This window comes from Carassius carassius, chromosome 24, assembly GCF_963082965.1.
Source record: "Carassius carassius chromosome 24, fCarCar2.1, whole genome shotgun sequence".
NCBI lineage: Eukaryota > Metazoa > Chordata > Actinopteri > Cypriniformes > Cyprinidae > Carassius > Carassius carassius.
Window position 1 is genome coordinate 6,512,373 of NC_081778.1, and position 20,562 is coordinate 6,532,934.

The 20,562-nt window shown below is 42.5% G+C and overlaps 1 protein-coding gene across 3 annotated transcripts in view; it reads right to left on the reverse strand.

Moving 5' to 3' along the window:
* Window positions 1–20,562, reverse strand: part of LOC132102752 (protein PTHB1-like) — a 203,114-nt gene that overhangs the window by 141,962 nt on the left and 40,590 nt on the right. For 2 of the 3 annotated variants that reach the window (XM_059507390.1, XM_059507391.1), the window contains exon 15: window positions 1,286–1,300. The exons of the other annotated variant lie outside the window; for it this stretch is intronic. In XM_059507390.1, coding sequence (XP_059363373.1) covers window positions 1,286–1,300 — 15 coding nt within the window. The remainder of the gene's footprint in view (window positions 1–1,285; window positions 1,301–20,562) is intronic. 3 annotated transcript variants of the gene reach the window in all.

The window sequence follows — 20,562 nt, forward strand, 5'->3', positions numbered from 1 at the left end:
GCCCTGTAATCGACCCTGTCTTTGATTGTCTCTGATATCGCTGACGCTGTTGTCTGAAGCTTGCCTGTTATCACTACGAGTTCTTAATAAACATTGCACATTGGCGTTGGTGCAAATAAATAAAGATACAAAATGTGTTTCATTCATCCAATAAAAAAAAAAAATTATTAGGGTAATGATTCACATCTATTTTTTTTACTTGAGCCAGTGAAAAATAAATAATTTCAGTGGGCTACAGCAGGTGATTTTTAAATCAAAAATTAAGTCAATGTAATTTTAAGATAAAATAAAAATAATCATCCCATACAGACCTGACGTTTACTACTAGCTTTTAAAACATGTATGCAAGTTCTACTTTACTAATAATAATAAAAAAAAAAAGCATTTCAGTTTTGTCACATTTTAGTCCATTTTGTTTCTCATCCAACACGCGAGAAGTTGAACTGAACATCGCTTCACTCTCTCCGCTTGTGCAGGGACAGGTACAGTACGTTCACGCAGCTTCAGTGAGCAGGAAAGGCTCTTCTTTTAGCGCCAGTACACCAACAACGGCTGTTCGCTTCCTGCTATCTGTGCCTCAGACGTGTAGCTCTGCACTTCCAGTGCTGAACGGCTGCCCGTGTCCTACGCACAGATTTCAAAATACTTCCTCACAAACGACATGATAGCGAATGATTACAATGTAGTCTGTGCACGCAGGCATACTTCCTGAAAAATCAGCTGAAAAAAAAGACAAAAAAAACGCGTATTTTAAGCAAAAACCATCCGGTTCCGATTTATAGCCAGTCAACCGGTGCATCCCTACTCATAAACATGTTGCATTACACCACATACACAAAATAATGTTCTTTATAGCAAGGTTATTAATAATCGACACTTTAATAATAATAATAATAATAATAATAATAATAATAATAATAACTATTATTCTTTTTATTATTACATTTGATAAGTGTTACTAACAACACAAGTGTTAATGCAATGTGGGCTGAGACACTATCACAACTAAAAAGAGGTTTAAGTCCACTAACAAAGTAAAGAGCAAAGGACATGACATACTTTCCTGTCTGTCAGATGGTAAATAAAATCATGATGCTATCACCCCCTACCCCCTACTGGACACATCAACTACTGCAGTGAATGTGTATTAGAAATGCCCTCTGCTTTGTGTGTATATTTATGAACATGTTTTTATATTAAAATGTTTGCCTACAGCTGAACATATGCAGTCACATCTGATGATAGGCAACATATATCATGTTCTGAGGTCCTTTCTGTCACTCACCTGCAGGGTTGAGTTCTGACATGGGTGGCAGCAAGAAACAAAATAGCAGAATATCTGAATTACACACTCACACCGACACATGAATCATACTATAGAGGAGCAGTCAGGGGTGACTGCACTACAGAAAAACAACAGGTACAGTAATTTCATAAAATTGAGGTTAACAGAAGAAAAATTTCCAAAAAACAAAAAAAACAACAACAGTTAAAACAGCACTATTGTGAAATATTATTATAATAAAAAAAAAAAAAATGGGTAACATTTATTTAGCAAGGATGCATTAAATGTATCCAAAATGACAGTAAAGACACTTAATATTTCTGAGATATAATATTTATAATATATAACATATTTCTGTTTAAAAAACACATGCTGTTCTAGAGTCTTTGATTCATTTCCATTCATCAGTTATGGCTAAAAATTCAGCTTTGCCCTCATAATAAGAAATTACAAATTAAATTGTATTATAAAAGAAAACATTTATTTTTAATTGTAATAATATTTCACAATGTAACTGTTTTACTACATTTTAAAATATAATTATTTATTTATTTAATTATTCTGTTTTAGAGTGAAATCTGAACTGGGCCTATTTTCGTGAGATTCGTCCAAAAGCTTTTACTGAAATCAGTGGTAGCTGTTGGACTGGATCCTTCTGACCGACAGAACACTTAATGAAATATGACCTATAAACGGGAAGAGTTTGAGATACACCTCTGTGTCTAAATGTAGCATTAGTCTCCCCTCACAGTTCCCGCTCATTTGCGTAAAGCTCAATTTGTCTCTGTGTAAACACCACCGACCCTTTGACAAAAGCACACCATAACCAGCTAACCTCATCTTCCATGTCAGCAGCAAATGCTCTGTTTACTTAAAGAGAGGAATAGCCATTATTGCCCAGAAAAGGCATTTAGAGAGTCTGTGCACTTTTGGCACATTTTCTGTGTGAGAAATCTTCAGAATGGATTTAAACTCTACTACACTCTCACTGGTACTTAAAAAATACATTTTAAAAACAATTGAATGATTCTGCAGGATTCTTACTAGAGGTTTCAACAGTAGTATACTCCTCTGAAAACATCCTCACTATGTCTTGATCCAGATTTGAGTGCTTTAAATACAATTAGACTAATTATTGTCAGTAAGGGTCTGAACATGAAAGCAATGAATGCTGGATTAAAACCTTCAAAGAGCTACAATTAACCTTTGTGCGTGAGTGTGTTTTTAGGTGTGGAAGGAGCAAGTGATTAGGACAGTAATTATAGGCTTGCATGGACAACACACACACACACACAAATTCTTCCAAATCCGCACAAGCATCTCCAATGCAGAATTACTCCAGTGCTCAGTACACACATGCTTACATGCATAAAATGTTTAACTTATATCACAAATATCATATAAAAACCAGATTCACAAAATATTCTTACCTTATATTTTCAAAATTTTCTAACCCAAGAATAAAGTTAAGAATATTTTGTATTTCCAAATTCAAGAAGAATATTCTAAAACGGAATTCCTGAATTCAATGAATTTGAATTTCTGGATAGAATGTTCTTAAAAATCATCATAACCTCTTAAAATTAAAATATCCCACAACTTCCACAAATCCCCAAAGGTAAGACATTTAATGAACTTGTTAGGTTTTAAATATTAAGCCTTACAACATAAAACAAGATACATATAATACATAATAATACTACTTGTATGTGTACCTCTAAAATCTTTAAGGTGCTGAGTTGATAGAGTTGATCAAGACTGTCACTTTCTTTCTTAACAAAAAAGGTCATACTTTATTTTAAGGTCCAATTCTCACTATTAACAAATTATTAATGACGACTTCTGCTTCAATAAACTCTTTTATTACAGCTTATTAAAAGTTAGTAGGGTAGTTGTTAAGGTTAAGGAATTGGGTAGGATTAGGGATGTAGAATGTGGTCATGCAGAATATGTGCCTTATTTTATATTAGGTACTAATAAACAGTCGATATGTTAATAAAAAGGCATGCTAACAAGCAATTAGTTAACAGTGAGATTTGTTCCCAACACAAAAGTTACACGAACCTATGAGTTCACTCAATGTGAATGTGAAGTGTGTGAAGTGAATGAACGTAAACTTTATGAATGAAAAGAACGCAAATCAAACACCGCATTGCTGTTGCCATGCCGTACATCTTTCAGAAATCAGAGCTTGGCAAGAGTAGGGCTGATATTACGTAAAATATTACATCATACACGTTCTACTATTTGTTCTACTATTCAAATCTTATAGGCTATGGTATGATACACGAATGAATAAGCGCATCGTGATTACCAATCAAATAGCCACGTTGTCATCTCTGCGCGTCTCCATCTTTCAAAAACCAAACGAGCTCTTGTCAAAAGTATAGGCTAGTATTCAAATTGAATACAGATACATTTTCTACTAGGCCTACAGTAGGTGGACAGCCTAATTGGGCATTACCGCTGCACGTAATTGTAATTCAGTCGCGTGTTAAAATAATTCGCAAAACTACCGCCAGGTGGCGCAAAGGGACAGATTGCGAAATGAATGTAACTGTAAAATGAGATAAAAGAAGGAAGAAAAAACAACAATAACATTATGATATAACATTGTAACATTTAAAAAAAAAACATTTAAAAAATTTACAATTTGTTAATTTCAAAATGTAGGATAGTCTTAGGCTACAGTCAACTCAACAAAAATTAAAAGAAGACCTTTACACAAAGGATCATATGCATGCTATTTTTATTAAACAGTAAATAAATATAAGGCCTATATATATATATATATATATAAGCTAAATGTTTTCATTTCATTTTCATTTCGGTTCATTCCTGGTTTAAAAAAAATCTTCAGGTTCCATATGCAGAGCGAAATGGGAACGGTCCAGCATTTAGCAATAATTAGTATTACCTCTGTTATTATTCTTGATCTTTCAAACTACGAACAATTTGCATATTGAATTATGCCTTATGTGTGACCAAAAATTAAGAATAATTTTTTTCAGCTGTTTGATCGTGCTGGTGCCTCGCGCACATATTCACTGGAAACAGCAGTCGTTCCCCAGACATTCAGCGTTAGCACTTTGACATATTGTTATGATTTTTTTTTCCATCTATACTGAAACACGTGTGAACTACACAGCCTATTTACCTCATGAATAATAGTTAAGCTTCAAATGGAAAACATCACGAATATGGAAACGTTTGGATTCTTACCGAATGAGAAAGCCCAACCTTACCTTATGCTTGTCACGGTTCATGAATTCCCTCTCTCTCTTTCATCTAGCGTGCTGTTGTGTGTGTGGGCGTGGTCACTGATCAGCGATGATCAGCAGCGCCAGCTGGTTTCAATTGTTTGTTCCTATACAAGTTCAGTAACTTGTGTTTCATGTTGTCAGATCGTTGTTTCTCCCCGGTGTGCTCCCGTGCTGTTCCTGTGTCCTTAGTTCCTGCCTAGTCTTCCTGTCTTCGTCGTTCGTTCCTGGATCGTCACTCAGCACTGGATTTACAGCTTCTTCACAAGGATTATTAACTCACCGGGATTCAAGGGATCATCACTGGACCGAGCACCACCACCTGTTGTCCACCGAAGTCCCTGCGTCATCTGTCCATCAGCCTTGTGTCCGCCCGCCTGTGTCTCCTGTGATCTTGCTCATTATCTGACTCTTGTGCTGTTTGTCAATAAATACGCCTTGCGTTTGCATCCTGTGTCTGTCATACGTTACAGAATGATCTGACCATTATGGATGTAGCAGGCGCTTCCACGTGAGACGAGTTTGCGGCTCGAAGTATCGCTAGAATGGACACCTAGGAGGAGAACATCTCCCTCACAGGGAGGGCGGTCCAAGCGCTTGTGACGCAGGTGTCCGAGCTCACCCAGCAGATACAACAGCTACGAGTCTCCACTGCGCCACCCACACCGCTGACTCTACCCCCTCTTCCAGAGCCGCAGCCGCGGCGCGAACCGAGACTACCGACACCCGAAGGTTATTCAGGTGAACCAGAGTTTTGCAGAGCTTTTCTGACCCAATGTTCTATGCACTTTGCATTACAGCCTCTGACGTTCAACCAAGAGCGATCCAAGGTTGTGTTTGTGCTGACGCTACTCTCCGGCCGGGCGGCTCTCTGGGGAACGGGGGTGTGGGAGAATCAAGACCTATGCTGCGCCTCGTTCCAGGCACTCACCGAGGAGATGAGGAGGGTTTTTGATCAGGCGGTGGCAGGTAGGGAGGGGGCCAGACTACTCGCCGATCTTCGCCAAGGTCACGGTTCGGTGTCGGAATATTCCATCCAGTTCCGCACCCTGGCTGCAGAGTGCCGATGGAACGAGGAGGTGCAGTGGGACAGATTCCTGCATGGGTTGGCTGACCGTATTCAGAGGGAGATTTACATGCTGGACCTTCCCACTAGTCTCAATGGACTTATCGAATTAGGCCGATAAGTGGGCCGTTTCCAACAAGATCATCCAGTTCGCGGCATGGGGACCCGACGCTCTGAAATCCTGGATACGGTCAGCCCCTCTTACGATCCGGAACCCATGCAGGTGGGTAGAGCTCGGCTTTCCTGGGAGGAGAAGGAACGGCGGAGATCCCACGGACTGTGTCTTTACTGCGGGAGGGCGGGCCACTTCATCCACTCATGCCCGTTAAAAGACCAAGCCCGGTAGTGACTATGAGGCTACTATCGGGCGGGATCTCCACCGGGAAGACCTCATCCTCACCATCATCATCTACTCTCCTTCCGGTAAGACTAAGGTGGGCAACCAACACTCACGACACCCAGCTTTATTGGATTCAGGGGCAGAAGGTAATTTTATGGATATAGAACTGGCTCACCATCTCCACATTTTTACCACCCCCCTCACATACAAGATCGCTGTCAATGCTCTCAATGGACAACAGCTTTCCAACATAACACATGTCACTGAACCCATCACTCTCATCACGTCTGGCAACCACACTGAGACAATAACATTCCTCCTCATAAACTCACCTCTGGCACCCATCGTACTTGGTCATCCTTTGGTTCACACAACACAATCCCAGAGTCGATTGGGGGCACAATACCATTTCTATGTGGAGTAATAAGTGTCATGAGTCATGTCTGGTGTCTGCGTGTTCGTCTGTACCTGTGTCTGTTTTCCAGGAGGAGGTGGTGAATTTATCTAACGTGCCCGAAGAGTACCAGGACCTGAGAGAAGTGTTCAGTAAGTCTCGTGCTGCTTCTCTTCCTCCACATCGTCCCTATGACTGTGCTATAGACTTAGTACCAGGTGGGTCTCCACCCAAGGGCAAGTTATATTCACTTTCTGTTCCAGAGAGGGAGGCTATGGAGAAATATATTTCTGATTCTCTAGCATCCAAATTCATTAGACCTTCCTCATCTCCAGCGGGGGCGGGGTTCTTTTTTGTGGGGAAGAAGAATGGTTCTCTGTGACCGTGCATTGATTATCGAGGGTTGAACTACATCACAGTAAAGAATACTTACCCTTTGCCGTTGATGTCTTCAGCTTTCGAACGATTGCAGGGAGCATCCATCTTTACAAAATTGGATTTACGTAACGCTTATCATTTGGTTCGCATAAGGAAGGGAGATGAATGGAAGACCGCATTTAATACCCACAGAGGGCACTTTGAATACTTGGTTATGCCCTTCGGGCTCTCAAACTCGCCCGCGGTCTTCCAAGCACTCGTCAATGACGTGTTGAGAGATATGGTTGATTAATTCATATATGTTTACCTGAATTACATATTGATCTTTTCCTCTTCTCTCCAGGAACACGTTCAGCATGTCAGACGAGTGCTTCAGAGTTCGCTAGAGAATGGGCTTTTTGTCAAGGCGGAGAAATGCGTATTTCATGCACAGTCCGTCCCCTTTCTAGGGTACATCGTCTCGTCTGAGGGAGTGCGTATGGATCCTAACAAGATTAAGGCTGTGATAGATTGGCCAAGTCCAGATTCCCGTAAGGCCCTACAGAGGTTTCTGGGATTCGCCAATTTTTATCAACGTTTTATTCGTAACTTCAGCCAACTAGTCGCTCCTCTGACTGCCTTGACCTCCCCCAGAACGACGTTCAGGTGGTCCGATACAGCGGAAGCTGTATTCGCCAAACTCAAGAGCCGCTTCGTTTCGGCTCCCATCCTCGTTGCCCCTGATCCATCACAGCAGTTCGTGGTGGAGGTCGACGTGTCAGAGGTGGGGGTAAGACGATAAGGTTCACCCTTGCGCTTTTTTTTCTCATCGTTTATCACCTACGAACGTAATTATGACATTGGTAACCGGGAGTTGTTGGCAGTCAAGTTAGCACTGGAGGAATGGCGGCACTGGTTAGAAGGTTCAGGGGTACCTTTTATCGTTTGGACCGATCACAAGAACCTAAAAACATTAGAACTGCTAAAAGACTCAACTCTAGGCAGGCTCGGTGGGCACTTTTTTTCGGTCGTTTTGACTTTTCTCTTTCGTACCGCCCGGGTTCCAAGAACATCAAACCCGATTCCTTATCTCGTATTTTTGACCATTCCGAACGCCCGTCTACTCCCGAGTGTATTTTACCCGAGACATTAATGGTCTCCACTCTCAGATGGGAGGTCGAATCGAGGGTCATGAAGGCCTTAGAAGGGGTAACGCCTCCGCCCGATTGCCCACCGAACCGGTTATTTGTGCCTGAGGAGTATCGGTCTGAAGTCATTCAGTGGGGTCATTGCTCCAGTATAGCTTGTCATCCAGGAGTCAATCGTACCAGTTTTTTGGTTAAGCAACGATTCTGGTGGCCGTTAATGGCTTGTGATATCCGTAGTTTTGTTTTGGCTTGCTCGGTTTGTGCCACTGGTAAAACGTCCAACCGACCCCCTGATGGGTTACTACAACCGCTGTCAGTCCCTTCGAGACCCTGGTCCCACATCGCGCTAGATTTTGTCACCGCCCTCCCGCCCTCCCAGGGCAAGACGTCGTTTTGACGGTCGTGGACCGGTTCTCGAAGGCGGCTCATTTTATCGCCTTGCCCAAATTACCTTCAGCCAAGGAGACAGCGGTTGCTGTCATAGATCACGTCTTTCATTTACATGGCCTCCCGATGGACGTGGTCTCCGACAGGGGTCCCCAATTTGTGTCCAAATTTTGGCAAGAGTTTTGTAGATTATTGGGGGCGACGGTTAGTCTCTCTTCGGGGTTTCATCCCCAAAGCAATGGTCAATCAGAGAGAGCCAACCAAGATCTGGAGAGAGTGTTGCGATGTTTGGTTTCCAAGAATCCTTCCTCTTGGAGCCAACAACTTTATATGGTGGAGTACGCCCATAACTCGTTACCAGTGTCAGCTACGGGCCTTACTCCGTTTGAGTGTAGTTTAGGTTACCAGCCACCAGTTTTTGCCAGTACGTAAGTCCGAAGTTGCGGTCCCCTGTGTCACCACACTTGGACTAGAGCCCGTGAGACTCTCCTCTAAGTGGGGGCGCGCACCAAGGCCAAGGCCGATCGCCACCGGTCAAAGCCTCCCGTATACGGCGTCGGTCAAAAAGTGTGGCTTTCTACGAAGAATATTCCTCTCCGCTCCGTCTCTAATAAGCTTTCCCCAAAATTTATTGGCCCGTTTCCTGTCACCAAGATCATTAGTCCGGTGACAGTCCGCCTCAAACTTCTTCCTACGTACAGGAGAATTCACCCCGCCTTCCATGTATCCAAAATCAAACCCGTGTTTTGGGCACCTATTAATCCGCCTGTCCCGGTTCCTCCCCCGCCGTAGATGGGGAACCTACTTATTTGGTTAGTCGTATTCTGGACTCGAGAAGGAAGGGACGCGGATTTCAGTACCTGGTGGACTGGGAGGGTTACAGTCCGAAGGAGAGAAGTTGGGTTCCCGCTAGAGACATTCTGGATCACTCTCTGATCGATGATTACAATCGTCAGGTAATCCGCCAGGGAACGCCAGGAGGCGTTCTTAGAGGAGGGGGTACTGTCACGGTTCATGAATTCACTCTCTCTCTTTCGTCTAGCGTGTTGTTGTGTGTGTGGGCGTGGTCACTGATCAGCGATGATCAGCAGCGCCAGCTGGTTTCAATTGTTTGTTCCTATATAAGTTCAGTAACTTGTGTTTCATGTTGTCAGATCTTTGTTTCTCCCCGGTGTGCTCCCGTGCTGTTCCTGTTTCCTTAGTTCCTGCCTAGTCTTCCTGTCTTCGTCGTTCGTTCCTGGATCGTCACTCAGCACTGGATTTACAGCTTCTTCACGAGGATTACTCACTCACCGGGATTCAAGGGATCATCACTGGACCGAGCACCACCACCTGTTGTCCACCGAAGTCCCTGCGTCATCTGTCCATCAGCCTTGTGTCTGCCCGCCTTTGTCTCCTGTGATCTTGCTCATTATCTGACTCTTGTGCTGTTTGTCAATAAATACGCCTTGCGTTTACATCCTGTGTCTGTCATACGTTACAATGCTTAGCTTTAAATTATTATTATTTTTGTTTTTTTATTACTAAGCCTATATTATTATATACTGCAATTATATTTATCCATTAGAATTATATATTTTTAATTCTTGTTTTGTCCTGATAAATTTGTTAAATTTAAAGGATTTGTTGTAAAGTGAAGGGAACTAAAAATATCCTGTTGGTACATTATAACATTATTAGGCCAGCCGTTATTATTTGTAAATGTAATATAATGCAACTTATACCTGACTTATATTTTTTCCTCTCACAAACTCTGATTTATTTTTAAGCGTTTAAAAAAAATAGGTGATTAATCCATTAAAATAAAACCTATACACGACTCATTTTTTTTTTCTCTGACAAACTTAATTTATTTTTTAGCGTGTTTAAAAAATAAAAAATAAAGAAAACATCCAGCAAATGAAAATATGCGATTAATCTGTTAAAATTTGTTACTCTGGGTTAACAGTAATTATAATTATTTTATACTTCAGAACAGAGCCTGGGCCTAATCTAGGCTATCCAGGTTTTTTTTTTTTTTTTTTTTTCATTGCATCTGAAAAATGACTTCGTTCATCACATTCACTTCACGCGCTCTGGCGCAGATCAGCCTTCCGCGATGCTCAGCTGTGGACGATTTAAAAATGCTTGATATAAAGGTTGCTGTCCCATTTTATATAGGAATTGTTCATTTAAAAATATTGAATTATATTGTTAGTTCTAATTATATTGTTAACACAAGTTAATTTAGGCTATTTAACATGCACTGTGACATTTTACCATTTTTTACTTATGAACTCCTTGAGAATTTAAAGTTAGTTTAATAGTATTTAAATTGAAGTTTAAAAAAAAAGGTTTTAATTGCTTAAATTATTTTTATTAATTAATAATATGCTATCATGTTTATTCTTGTAGAAAATACGTGTTTATTCTTTAAGAAAATAAGGGAAAAAATAAGGGACGATCCGAATATTGATTACCTATTTATGTAGGCTACAATTATTCAAAAAAATAAAATAAAAAATAACAAAATAATGTCATTAAAAATTTTTAGTAATTTTGACCATTATAGAATTGTGACTTTAAAGGTTAGTGATTTAGGAGGTGAAAATACTGTGAAATTACTAATGGCATGGATTTTAGAGCATATAACAACTGAAGGTTTATGAAACATTAGCCAATAAAGCATTTTTTTTTACAACGGAACTTAAAGTTGTGGACTAAAATATTATTTCAACCATACAGCATGTGAATAAATAAAATGCATACTTTTCATTACATTTCATTATTCATAAAATGCATAATGTTTCTGGTGTTTGGATTTGTACTTCAATATAAGGAGCTCCAAGTTTAAGAATAGCCCTAGACTAGTTTCTCTCTCTCTCTCTCTCTCTCTCTCTTTATTTAACAGCATTAGCTCAATGAAATACGTCTTCCTTCCGTTAGAATGAATGTTTTCCTGCCTTGCTAAATGTTGAGCTCGTGATCAATAAGTTGTATTTGCCTCAATCTGTTGCCTCAATCAGATTTAGTAAAGTCAAACCGCAGACAGTGAAGCTGCATCACTGAGCGCGAGTCCCGCACGCTTCGAGGCGGGAACAGAGGATTCCGCTTGGTCTTAAAGCCTTCCGCAAACAGCCACGATCACAAATAATGATTTTCATAAAAAAATGATTAATTATTAATTGATGATTTGTTATTATTATTATGGTCTTGTGAAAATAATAATATGGGCTGTGAAAAAATAATGAATACAAAGAGTAGTGTTGCTGAGTGCAGGCATGTTTCAGGCTATAACACATCGTTCCTCACAGCCAAAAAACAGACCGAATTCTGTTCAGCTGGAGGGGGTTGGGTTTTTGGGGGTAGTTATGTATGACTTGTGGGGGTCGAGGTAAAGGTGTGAATTGCTCTTTCATATGGACAGTGTCTTATGAGGCTTTCACTTGTTGAACTGGTTTATATAGGACTGTTGTTTTGGTTATAGACTAAGAAATGGTCTGCCCCCACGTAAGATTTTTCTAGTTCTAGTAGTTCGTTTGTTATATTCAACTAATCAGAGGTTTATATTAAATTTACATAATCAAATCCTAATATATTCTGCGCTCAAGCATATGCATTAAGTTTGCAACAAAGCACATGCAGAAGTAGCCTAATAATTGTGAAAAATTAGACATTTTAATTATTTATTAATAAACAAATGTTTTCTGCAGGATGACATTCACAGTGCTGGCTCTCTCTATATTTTTAATGTATGTGAGACACCACGATATTATGTTAATTAAAAAATTATAAATTCATTATCAGGAAAAAAATGTAAGTGATGAGACGGCGCCTCTCCCTGTCATTAATGCACATTAATAATTTTTGCAAAAACACTTTGATATGAACGTCGTGGTTTTCACTCGCTCATGTTAAACATATTTAGCTATAGCTTGATCAGAAGGTTACAATGACATGTTAGAGTCGAGTGGGATGTTAAGAGTATGTCTGTTTCTTTTACTGATTATTTTCGGGTTAAAGCATGATTTAAACAGATTCACATGCAATCGCTTTCGCAATAATGCATTCAAACAAATGTAATCTTACAGTGCTACTACATTATCAGCATGCCATCTGATTTTGAAATCTTGAAGAAGCGAATCGATCTGTTTAGATAAAATCTGTTATTTTCGTCACAAACAATTTTCACAGCAGAAAGCAGCAATTAAAAGATTTAATGCTTACAATGTTATTAGTTCGTCATGTGATAAAGGGAAAAAGTTTACACAAAATAGCTTAAGCCACTTTGAAACTCTCCTGTTATTTTTTTTAATTATTATTATTTTATATGCTACGTTATGAACATAACATTTCAAACATACTGAAATACTTTATTCACGGAGTGAAGGCGGAGCTTATTTCTGGTATCAGTGCGCGCGGAGGGGAAGTTGTTGCTAATCACAGACTCTGCTGAGAGTGAGAGAGACGTTTCGCCCGACAAAATGAAGACGACCGTGGGAACACAAGCATAGCACATCCGCCAAAAATCAACCTGCAGCAATGCTCGTTGATATACTCGCCAAGCTTTACTTTTGTAGGTCGCATGGCAGTAAATAATTTGATAATATGACCATGCAACTCTCTGCTGAGAGTGAGAGAGACGTTTCACCCGACAAAATTAAGACGACCGCGGGAACACAAGCACAGCACATCCGCCAAAAATCAACCTGCAGCAATGCTCGTTGATATACTCGCCAAGCTTTACTTTTGTAGGTCGCATGGCAGTAAATAATTCGATAACATGACCATGCAATCAATACAGATATTTAATAAAAACTTTAAAAAAAGCAGGGCTGTAAAATAAAAAATAAAAAATGCACGCCAGGTCTACACCGGACACGAGTGGAGCGATTCAACAAAAGACAACAGAACACAGTGATGGATACACTGGACACGATCCCAATCAGTGCTCTATTTACAAATATGTTCTATAAGAAAAAAAAAAAAAAAAAACTACACCAGCGGCATAACGAGATGGAAATATAAACTAGAACATATATTAACAGGTCCTCCGTCCATGACACTGACTCACTGCTGAGCTGCCAGTTTTAATCTTAACCGCTCTTAATGCTAAGTGGATGGTTAGATGCATGATGGGCTAGTATTAAGTAAATAAATAAATAAATAAATAAAATTCTTTCCAGCATTAAGGTAATAACATTACTGTTTTATTAATCCGTCCATTCTTTAGAGTTTCAAAGATTTAATCGTGCAGGTTTAATTTTATTCGTTTCTTGTTTTAGGAAAATTAGGCCTAAATAATGGGAACAAAATTATACAGTGCTTCACGTTTAAACATGCATCAATTTCTTAATCAGTTTACAGACAAATGTCTTTTTCCCAATAAGTTATGTCAAAATAAAGGACAGGTAACGAATAACAAAAATGCATGTTGTTTTATTAAAGGAAAAAATATATTTATATTTAAAATATAAATTAAAATATAGGCATAATATATGAAAATATTGACATTTAATCCATGTAGCCTATACCCCCCTAAAATAGGCTTCCACTTTTAATGCTCCGATGCAAAGTAAACCACAATTTCTTTTGAATAATATAACGCATAAGTAATATAATATAAAAAATACTGCACACCTTTTAAATGTGTCAAATCTTAAATATGGTTTAATACCATGTAGCTTAGAAAATATAAGCACAGACTCAGGCACAGGCTTGACATTTATCCTGCTTGAATTTGTTCTAAGAAATGCACATAACTTCATAAATACCAAACTTTCATCTGTGAAAATTAAATATGAAATATATTAAATATTTAAACTATAGTGTTTTTCTTTCATTTTCCGTGACTGAAGCAGTCAAATGTAACACATCAGTGAGGCAAAACTGACGTCTTGTAATGACGAAGTAGAGGCAGTCGGATCCATCTGCAGGACTTTATTGAAGCAGGTATCAAACCAAGGATGCACAGAGCATAAAACACTAAGGTAGCACGAAGCAACATGCAGCGTGGTAAAACAACACTTCACAGAGAAACACAGAACCAGGTAGTCCAGATAAAGGGGGGATAATGATTAACAGGTGGATATGATGATGCTGATGAGAAAACCAGACAGGGCTGGAAACTAATGATAGCAGAAGGGAAGGATGGGAATTGCAGTCCTAGAACTCAGGTGACAAGGAGCGCATGAGACCGGAGAGAGGTGAAGGCGCGCGCTCAGTGACAGGTGCGCGCTCCGTGACAGAGCCCCCACCCTGCGAGCGGCTCCGGAAGCGAGGACCTGAACGACGGCGGGGTCTTCCACGGGGTCTTGGAGCAGGACGATCTGGGTGAGTGTGATGGTAGGTGGTAAGAAGAGCAGGGTCCAGGACGTCCTTAGACCTGACCCAGGAACGTTCCTCAGGGCCATAGCCCTCCCAGTCAATCAAGTATTGCAGTACCCCGCCGTGACGTCTGGAGTCCAGGATGTCTCGTACCCGGTATGCCTCCTCGCCTCCGACCTCAATTGGGGGAGCCTGCACGGAACCGATCCCCTCCTGAGCCTCCTCTCTCCTGGGAGCGGCAGCGGGTCTGAAAAGACACATATGAAAGGTGGGTGAGATTCTATAATGTGCTGGGAGAGCCAAACGAAATGAGACCGGAGTGATCTGTCGAAGAATCTTGATGGGCCCAATGAAGCGAGGGGACAACTTCTTGCTTGGGAGCCTTAAACGCAGATCACGGGTGGAGAGCCACACCCACTGTCCAGGCCTATACCGCGGACCCTCACGTCTCCTACGATCCGCATGAAGTTGAAAGTGGCGGATGGCACGTCGCAGATGGACATGAGCGGTATTCCAAGTGGCCTCGCTGCGTTGCAACCACGTATCCACTGCAGGGAGGTCTGACGGCTCTCCTGACCACGGGAAGAGAGGGGGTTGGAAACCTAAGACACATTGGTTAGACCAGTGGCAGGCTTTACCAGGGAATTTTGGGTGTACTCCGCCCAAACCAAGAATCGGCTCCAGTCCTGTTGGTTCTCGTAACAGTATGTCCGTAGAAACCGAATGAGGTCCTGGTTCGCCCGTTCAGCCTGACCGTTAGACTGCGGGTGGTATCCAGAGGTGAGGCTGATGTTGATATTGAGTTTGGAGCAAAGTCCCTTCCATACACGGGAAGTGAACTGAGGGCCACGGTCGGAGACAATGTCCTCGGGGAGACCAAACAGACGAAATACGTGATTGAGAAGTTCCTCCGCAGTCTGCATGGCAGTGGGTAGACCCTTAAGGGGAATGAAACGACAGGACTTGGAGAAGCGATCCACGACTGACAGCACTGTGGTGAATCCCTGAGACGGAGGTAAATCCGTTACGAAATCCACAGCGATGTGGGACCACGGGCGCTGAGGAACTGGAAGTGGCTGTAAGAGACCGGCAGGTTTAAGGTGGGAAGATTTGACAGTGTTACAGGTGGAACATTGATGGATGAATTTGATAACATCAGCCCGGAGTGTGGACAACCAGAAGCGGTTGGAGACTAACTGTACAGTAGCAGTGATACCTGGGTGTCCCGCGCTGGGTGTGCAGTGAACCCATTGAAGCACCCACTCACGGAGCTCGAGAGGCACGAAAAGGCGGTCCACAGGACACTCGGCCGGTACAGGAAGAGCTTGTTGAGCCTCAGTGACCTCAGAGATAATATCCCACTGCACAGGTGCCACGATCAGAGTGGGAGGTAGGATGGGTTCTGGCTTGGTGATTTCGTTGAAATCCTCGAACTGACGAGACAGAGCATCAGCCTTCCCGTTCTTGGACCCAGGTCTGTACGTGATCCTGAAATTGAAACGGGAGAAAAACAGTGACCAGCGAGCCTGGCGAGCATTCAAACGCTTGGCAGACCTGATGTATTCAAGGTTTCGGTGGTCTGTGAGGACGGTGAAAGGTTGACGTGCCCCCTCCAGCCAGTGCCTCCATTCCTCCAGGGCAGCCTTCATGGCTAGAAGCTCCCAGTCACCCACATCATAATTGCGCTCTGCCGAGCTTAACTTGCGGGAGTAAAAGGCACAGGGAAACATTTTTGCAGGGTTACCGTGACGTTGGGACAGGATCGCACCCACTCCAGTGTTTGAGGCGTCAACCTCCACGACGAACTCCCTCTCCGGGTCTGGATGATGGAGGATGGGTGCGGCAGTGAATCTCTCTTTCAGCTGATTAAATGCTGCAGTACACTCAGAAGACCATCGGAAGCGCTTCCCGCCCTGGAGAAGAGATGTGAGAGGAGCCACAATGAGACTGAAGTTACGAATGAACCTACGATAAAAGTTGGCGAACCCCAGAAATCGCTGTAACTCCTTCACAGAAGAAGGTTGAGGCCAGTCCACCACGGCCTTGACCTTGCTGTCATCCATGAGAACCCCCTCAGCGCTGATGACATATCCCAGGAAGGTGATGCGCGTCTGATGAAACTCGCACATCTGAGTTTTGGCATAGAGCTGATTATTAATCAAACATTTGAGAACTGCACGCACGTCCCGTACATGAGCTTCGAGAGTCTCTGAAAAATCAAGATATCATCAATATAAACAATAACCCTCTGATTCAGCATGTCCCGGAAGACCTCATTAACGAAAGACTGGAACACAGAAGGACTATTGGACAGCCCGAAGGGCATTACCCGATACTCATAGTGGCCAGTAGTCGTAGAAAAGGCCGTCTTCCACTCGTCACCTCTCCGTATGCGAATGAGGTTGTAAGCGTTCCTCAAATCCAATTTGGTGAAGTACCGGGCTGAGCGAAGCATCTCCAGTGCTGCAGGGACTAAAGGCAGAGGGTATCGATATTTCACAGTTACCTCATTGAGACCACGGAAATCGATGCAGGGTCGAAGACTCCCGTCCTTCTTCTTGACGAAGAAAAACCCCGCGGACGCCGGGGATGTGGAAGTGGTGATAAATCCTTTAGCAAGCTGTTCCTCGATATACGCTCTCATGGCCTCAGTATCCGGTTGCGAAAGTGGATACACATGGCCGTGCGGGGGAACGGCTCCAGGTAGAAGTTCAATGGCGCAGTCACTGGACCGGTGCGGGGGTAAAAGTGAAGCCTCTCTCTCGCTGAAAGCCTGAGCCAGATCATGATATACACCAGGGACTCCTTGCAGATTCACTCTCTCGGGGGAACTGTGGCTAGATTCAGGACCATGGAGAGCAGGCAAGCAGTGGGAGTGACAGAAAGGGGACCATTGATTGATTCTCCTGTCGACCCAGGAAATGAGAGGGTTGTGTCTCTCCAGCCATGGCAATCCCAGAATCACAGGATGAAGGGGTGAGTTTATTGAGTACAACTGAATTCTCCCCGTGTGACGAGACCCGAAGTTGAGCGTCAGAGGCTGCGTGATGTATTGTACCTCCCCTGTCCTCAGGGGGCGTCCATCCAGAGCGGCCACAGCCACATGAGACTCACAAGGAATGAGAGAGATATTTTTAGACAAGGCAAACTCCAAATCGACAAAATTACCAGCGGCACCAGAGTCAATTAAAGCTCTTGTTTCACAACTACTCCCATTAAAATACAATGAAACTTCGAGGTTGAGAGAACGTGGAGAATTAATCAAAGGACTCACCGCAGAGGTATCACTGGATCTGGGTCTTACAGGACATGAAACTCTCTGATGACCGGCTTGGCCACAGTACAGGCATAATTTACTCCGCATCCTTCTCTCACGTTCCTCTGTGGTGAGATGTGTGAAGCCGACCTGCATAGGCTCGTAATCCGTGCCGGAAGGGGGAGGAGTGAAAAAGCTGGATGTGATAGGCGTGCGTCGAGAGCGGATGAGATTGTCGAGGCGAATGGCAAGCTCCATAAGTTTTCCGAGGGACATCCCATCATCGCGACACGCCAATTCCCCTTGCAGATGCGTTTGCAGCCCCCTACGATACAGCAGTTTAAGCAGTGACTCTGTCCACCCCGTCTGCGCTGCCAGGGTGCGGAAGGAAAGCGTGTAATCCACCGCGGTGGAATTCCCTTGACTTAATGTGAGGAGTTGTTCCCCTGGTTCCTTGCCGCCAGCGGGATGTTCAAATACCTCTCTGAATTGAGACATAAACACATTAAAGGAGGGAAAGGTATGATGACCGCCAGACCAGAGAGCAGTCGCCCACTCCAACGCCCTCCCGGTGAGTAGTGAGCAGATGAATGAAACGCGGGACGCGTCATTGGGATACAGCTGGGGTTGCTGGCTGACGAATAATTCACACTGCAACAGAAATCCTCTACAGGCAGCTGGTGAGCCATTAAACTTCTCTGGTAGAGATAATTTGGGATTGCATGCAGCCGTACTCACGCTTGATGTGACGGGCACAGGTGCAGCGGGAGCTTGAGCTGAATTAGTGACCTCACTCTGCAGAGTGAGAGTATGAACAGACCTCACAAGTTCTTCGGTGAGATTCGTTAACTTGGTCAGCTGCTGTTGGTGTGTGAGTAACACAGATGCCTGGGAATGAACCTCGGAAGCAAGACTCAGGAAGTCTGCTGGATCCTGTGGTGGTGAAGTGTTCTGTAATGACGAAGTAGAGGCAGTCGGATCCATCTGCAGGACTTTATTGAAGCCAAGGATGCACAGAGCATAAAACACTAAGGTAGCACGAAGCAACATGCAGCGTGGTAAAACAACACTTCACAGAGAAACACAGAACCAGGCAGTCCAGATAAAGGGGGGATAATGATTAACAGGTGGATATGATGATGCTGATGAGAAAACCAGACAGGGCTGGAAACTAATGATAGCAGAAGGGAAGGATGGGAATTGCAGTCCTAGAACTCAGGTGACAAGGAGCGCATGAGACCGGAGAGAGGTGAAGGCGCGCGCTCAGTGACAGGCGCGCGCTCCGTGACTCGTCTATTTGCAAAAATGTGCTTTGATACGCTTGTTTGATAACTTGTGGTTAAAGCGCCACTCAGCGGTCAAAAGCTACAAATTCACTTTACAAACGCCGCGGCATCGGTACCCGCGGCGGTAAAAAGGGTCTTTTGAATGTCTACTTACTGTACATGTTTGCTTCCTTAACTTTTTCTTCCTTAAATCGGTGCCGACTGTTAGAAGATGTTTAAATAGGCTAAATGTTATACTCATTAATAATAATAAAAATAAAAATATTTTTAACAAAATAACAAAATAAATTATTATTTTAAAAGATTGACTCAAAAGAATCATCGGTTCACTAATCGGATTATGAACTTGTATTACCGAGGCAAAGATTATCTATTATTGAACATCTCGAATGAATAAAGACTTCAAGTTCATCTGTAAAGCACACAAAGCTATCGTTTGAGTTTATAAACTTCTATTTCATGCATGATTCGTATTGATGTGCTAACTGAATGCAAAGTGTGAGTTCTAGAAGAATGTTTGTGTCTTGATGAGCATGTATCGCTCACTGGGAGTCACTAAATGAACAGCTGCGGTCCTATTTTTTTTTTTTTTTAACGGAGGATCAGTTGCCCTATTGGTTAAAATCCCCAAACTGTTTACTTAAATATTAAATTAATAAATGACATCAAAACAGGGGCGTTTGCATTATGATGTGGTGGGCTGCTGTGGGCCAGAAAGTCCAGGGCCACTTTTTGGTCCCAGTCCGCCCCTGAATGGCGCACCCCTCTCCAAAAAGCACAACCAGTTGTATTAATAATGTTATCCTGAGTGTGAAGTGTTACCAGAATTATTATTTTTTTAATTAAGGTGAAAAATAAAAGTTCTGTGTTTAACGTATTTGTGTTGATGTTGAAATGGATTTTAAAACATATGGTATCGAAAAAAGTATTCTTAGGAACCAGTATCGAAACTGAGGTATCGAAATTGGCACCGGATCGAAATATTTTGTACAATACCCAGCCCTAACCTTGGACCTCAGAAAACACAGTGGACCAACACCAGCAGATAACATGGCACCCCAAACCATCACTGACTGTGGAAACTTTACACTGGACCTCAAGCAACATGGATTGTGTGCCTCTCCTCTCTCCCTCCAGACTCTGGGACCCTGATTTCCAAAAGAAATGCAAAATTTACTTTCACCAGAGAACATAACTTTGGACCACTCAGCAGCAGTCCAGTCCTTTTTGAAGCGAGACACTTCTAACGCTGTCTGTTGTTTAAGAGTGGCTTGACACAAGGAATGCATAGCTGAAACCCATGTCTTGCATAAGTCTGTGCATAGTGGTTCTTGAAGCACTGACTCCAGCTGCAGTCCACTCTTTGTGAATCTCCCCCACATTTTTGAATGGGTTTTGTTTCACAATCCTCTCCAGGGTGCAGTTATCCCTATTGCTTGTACACTTTCTTCTACCACATCTTTTCCTTCCCTTCGCC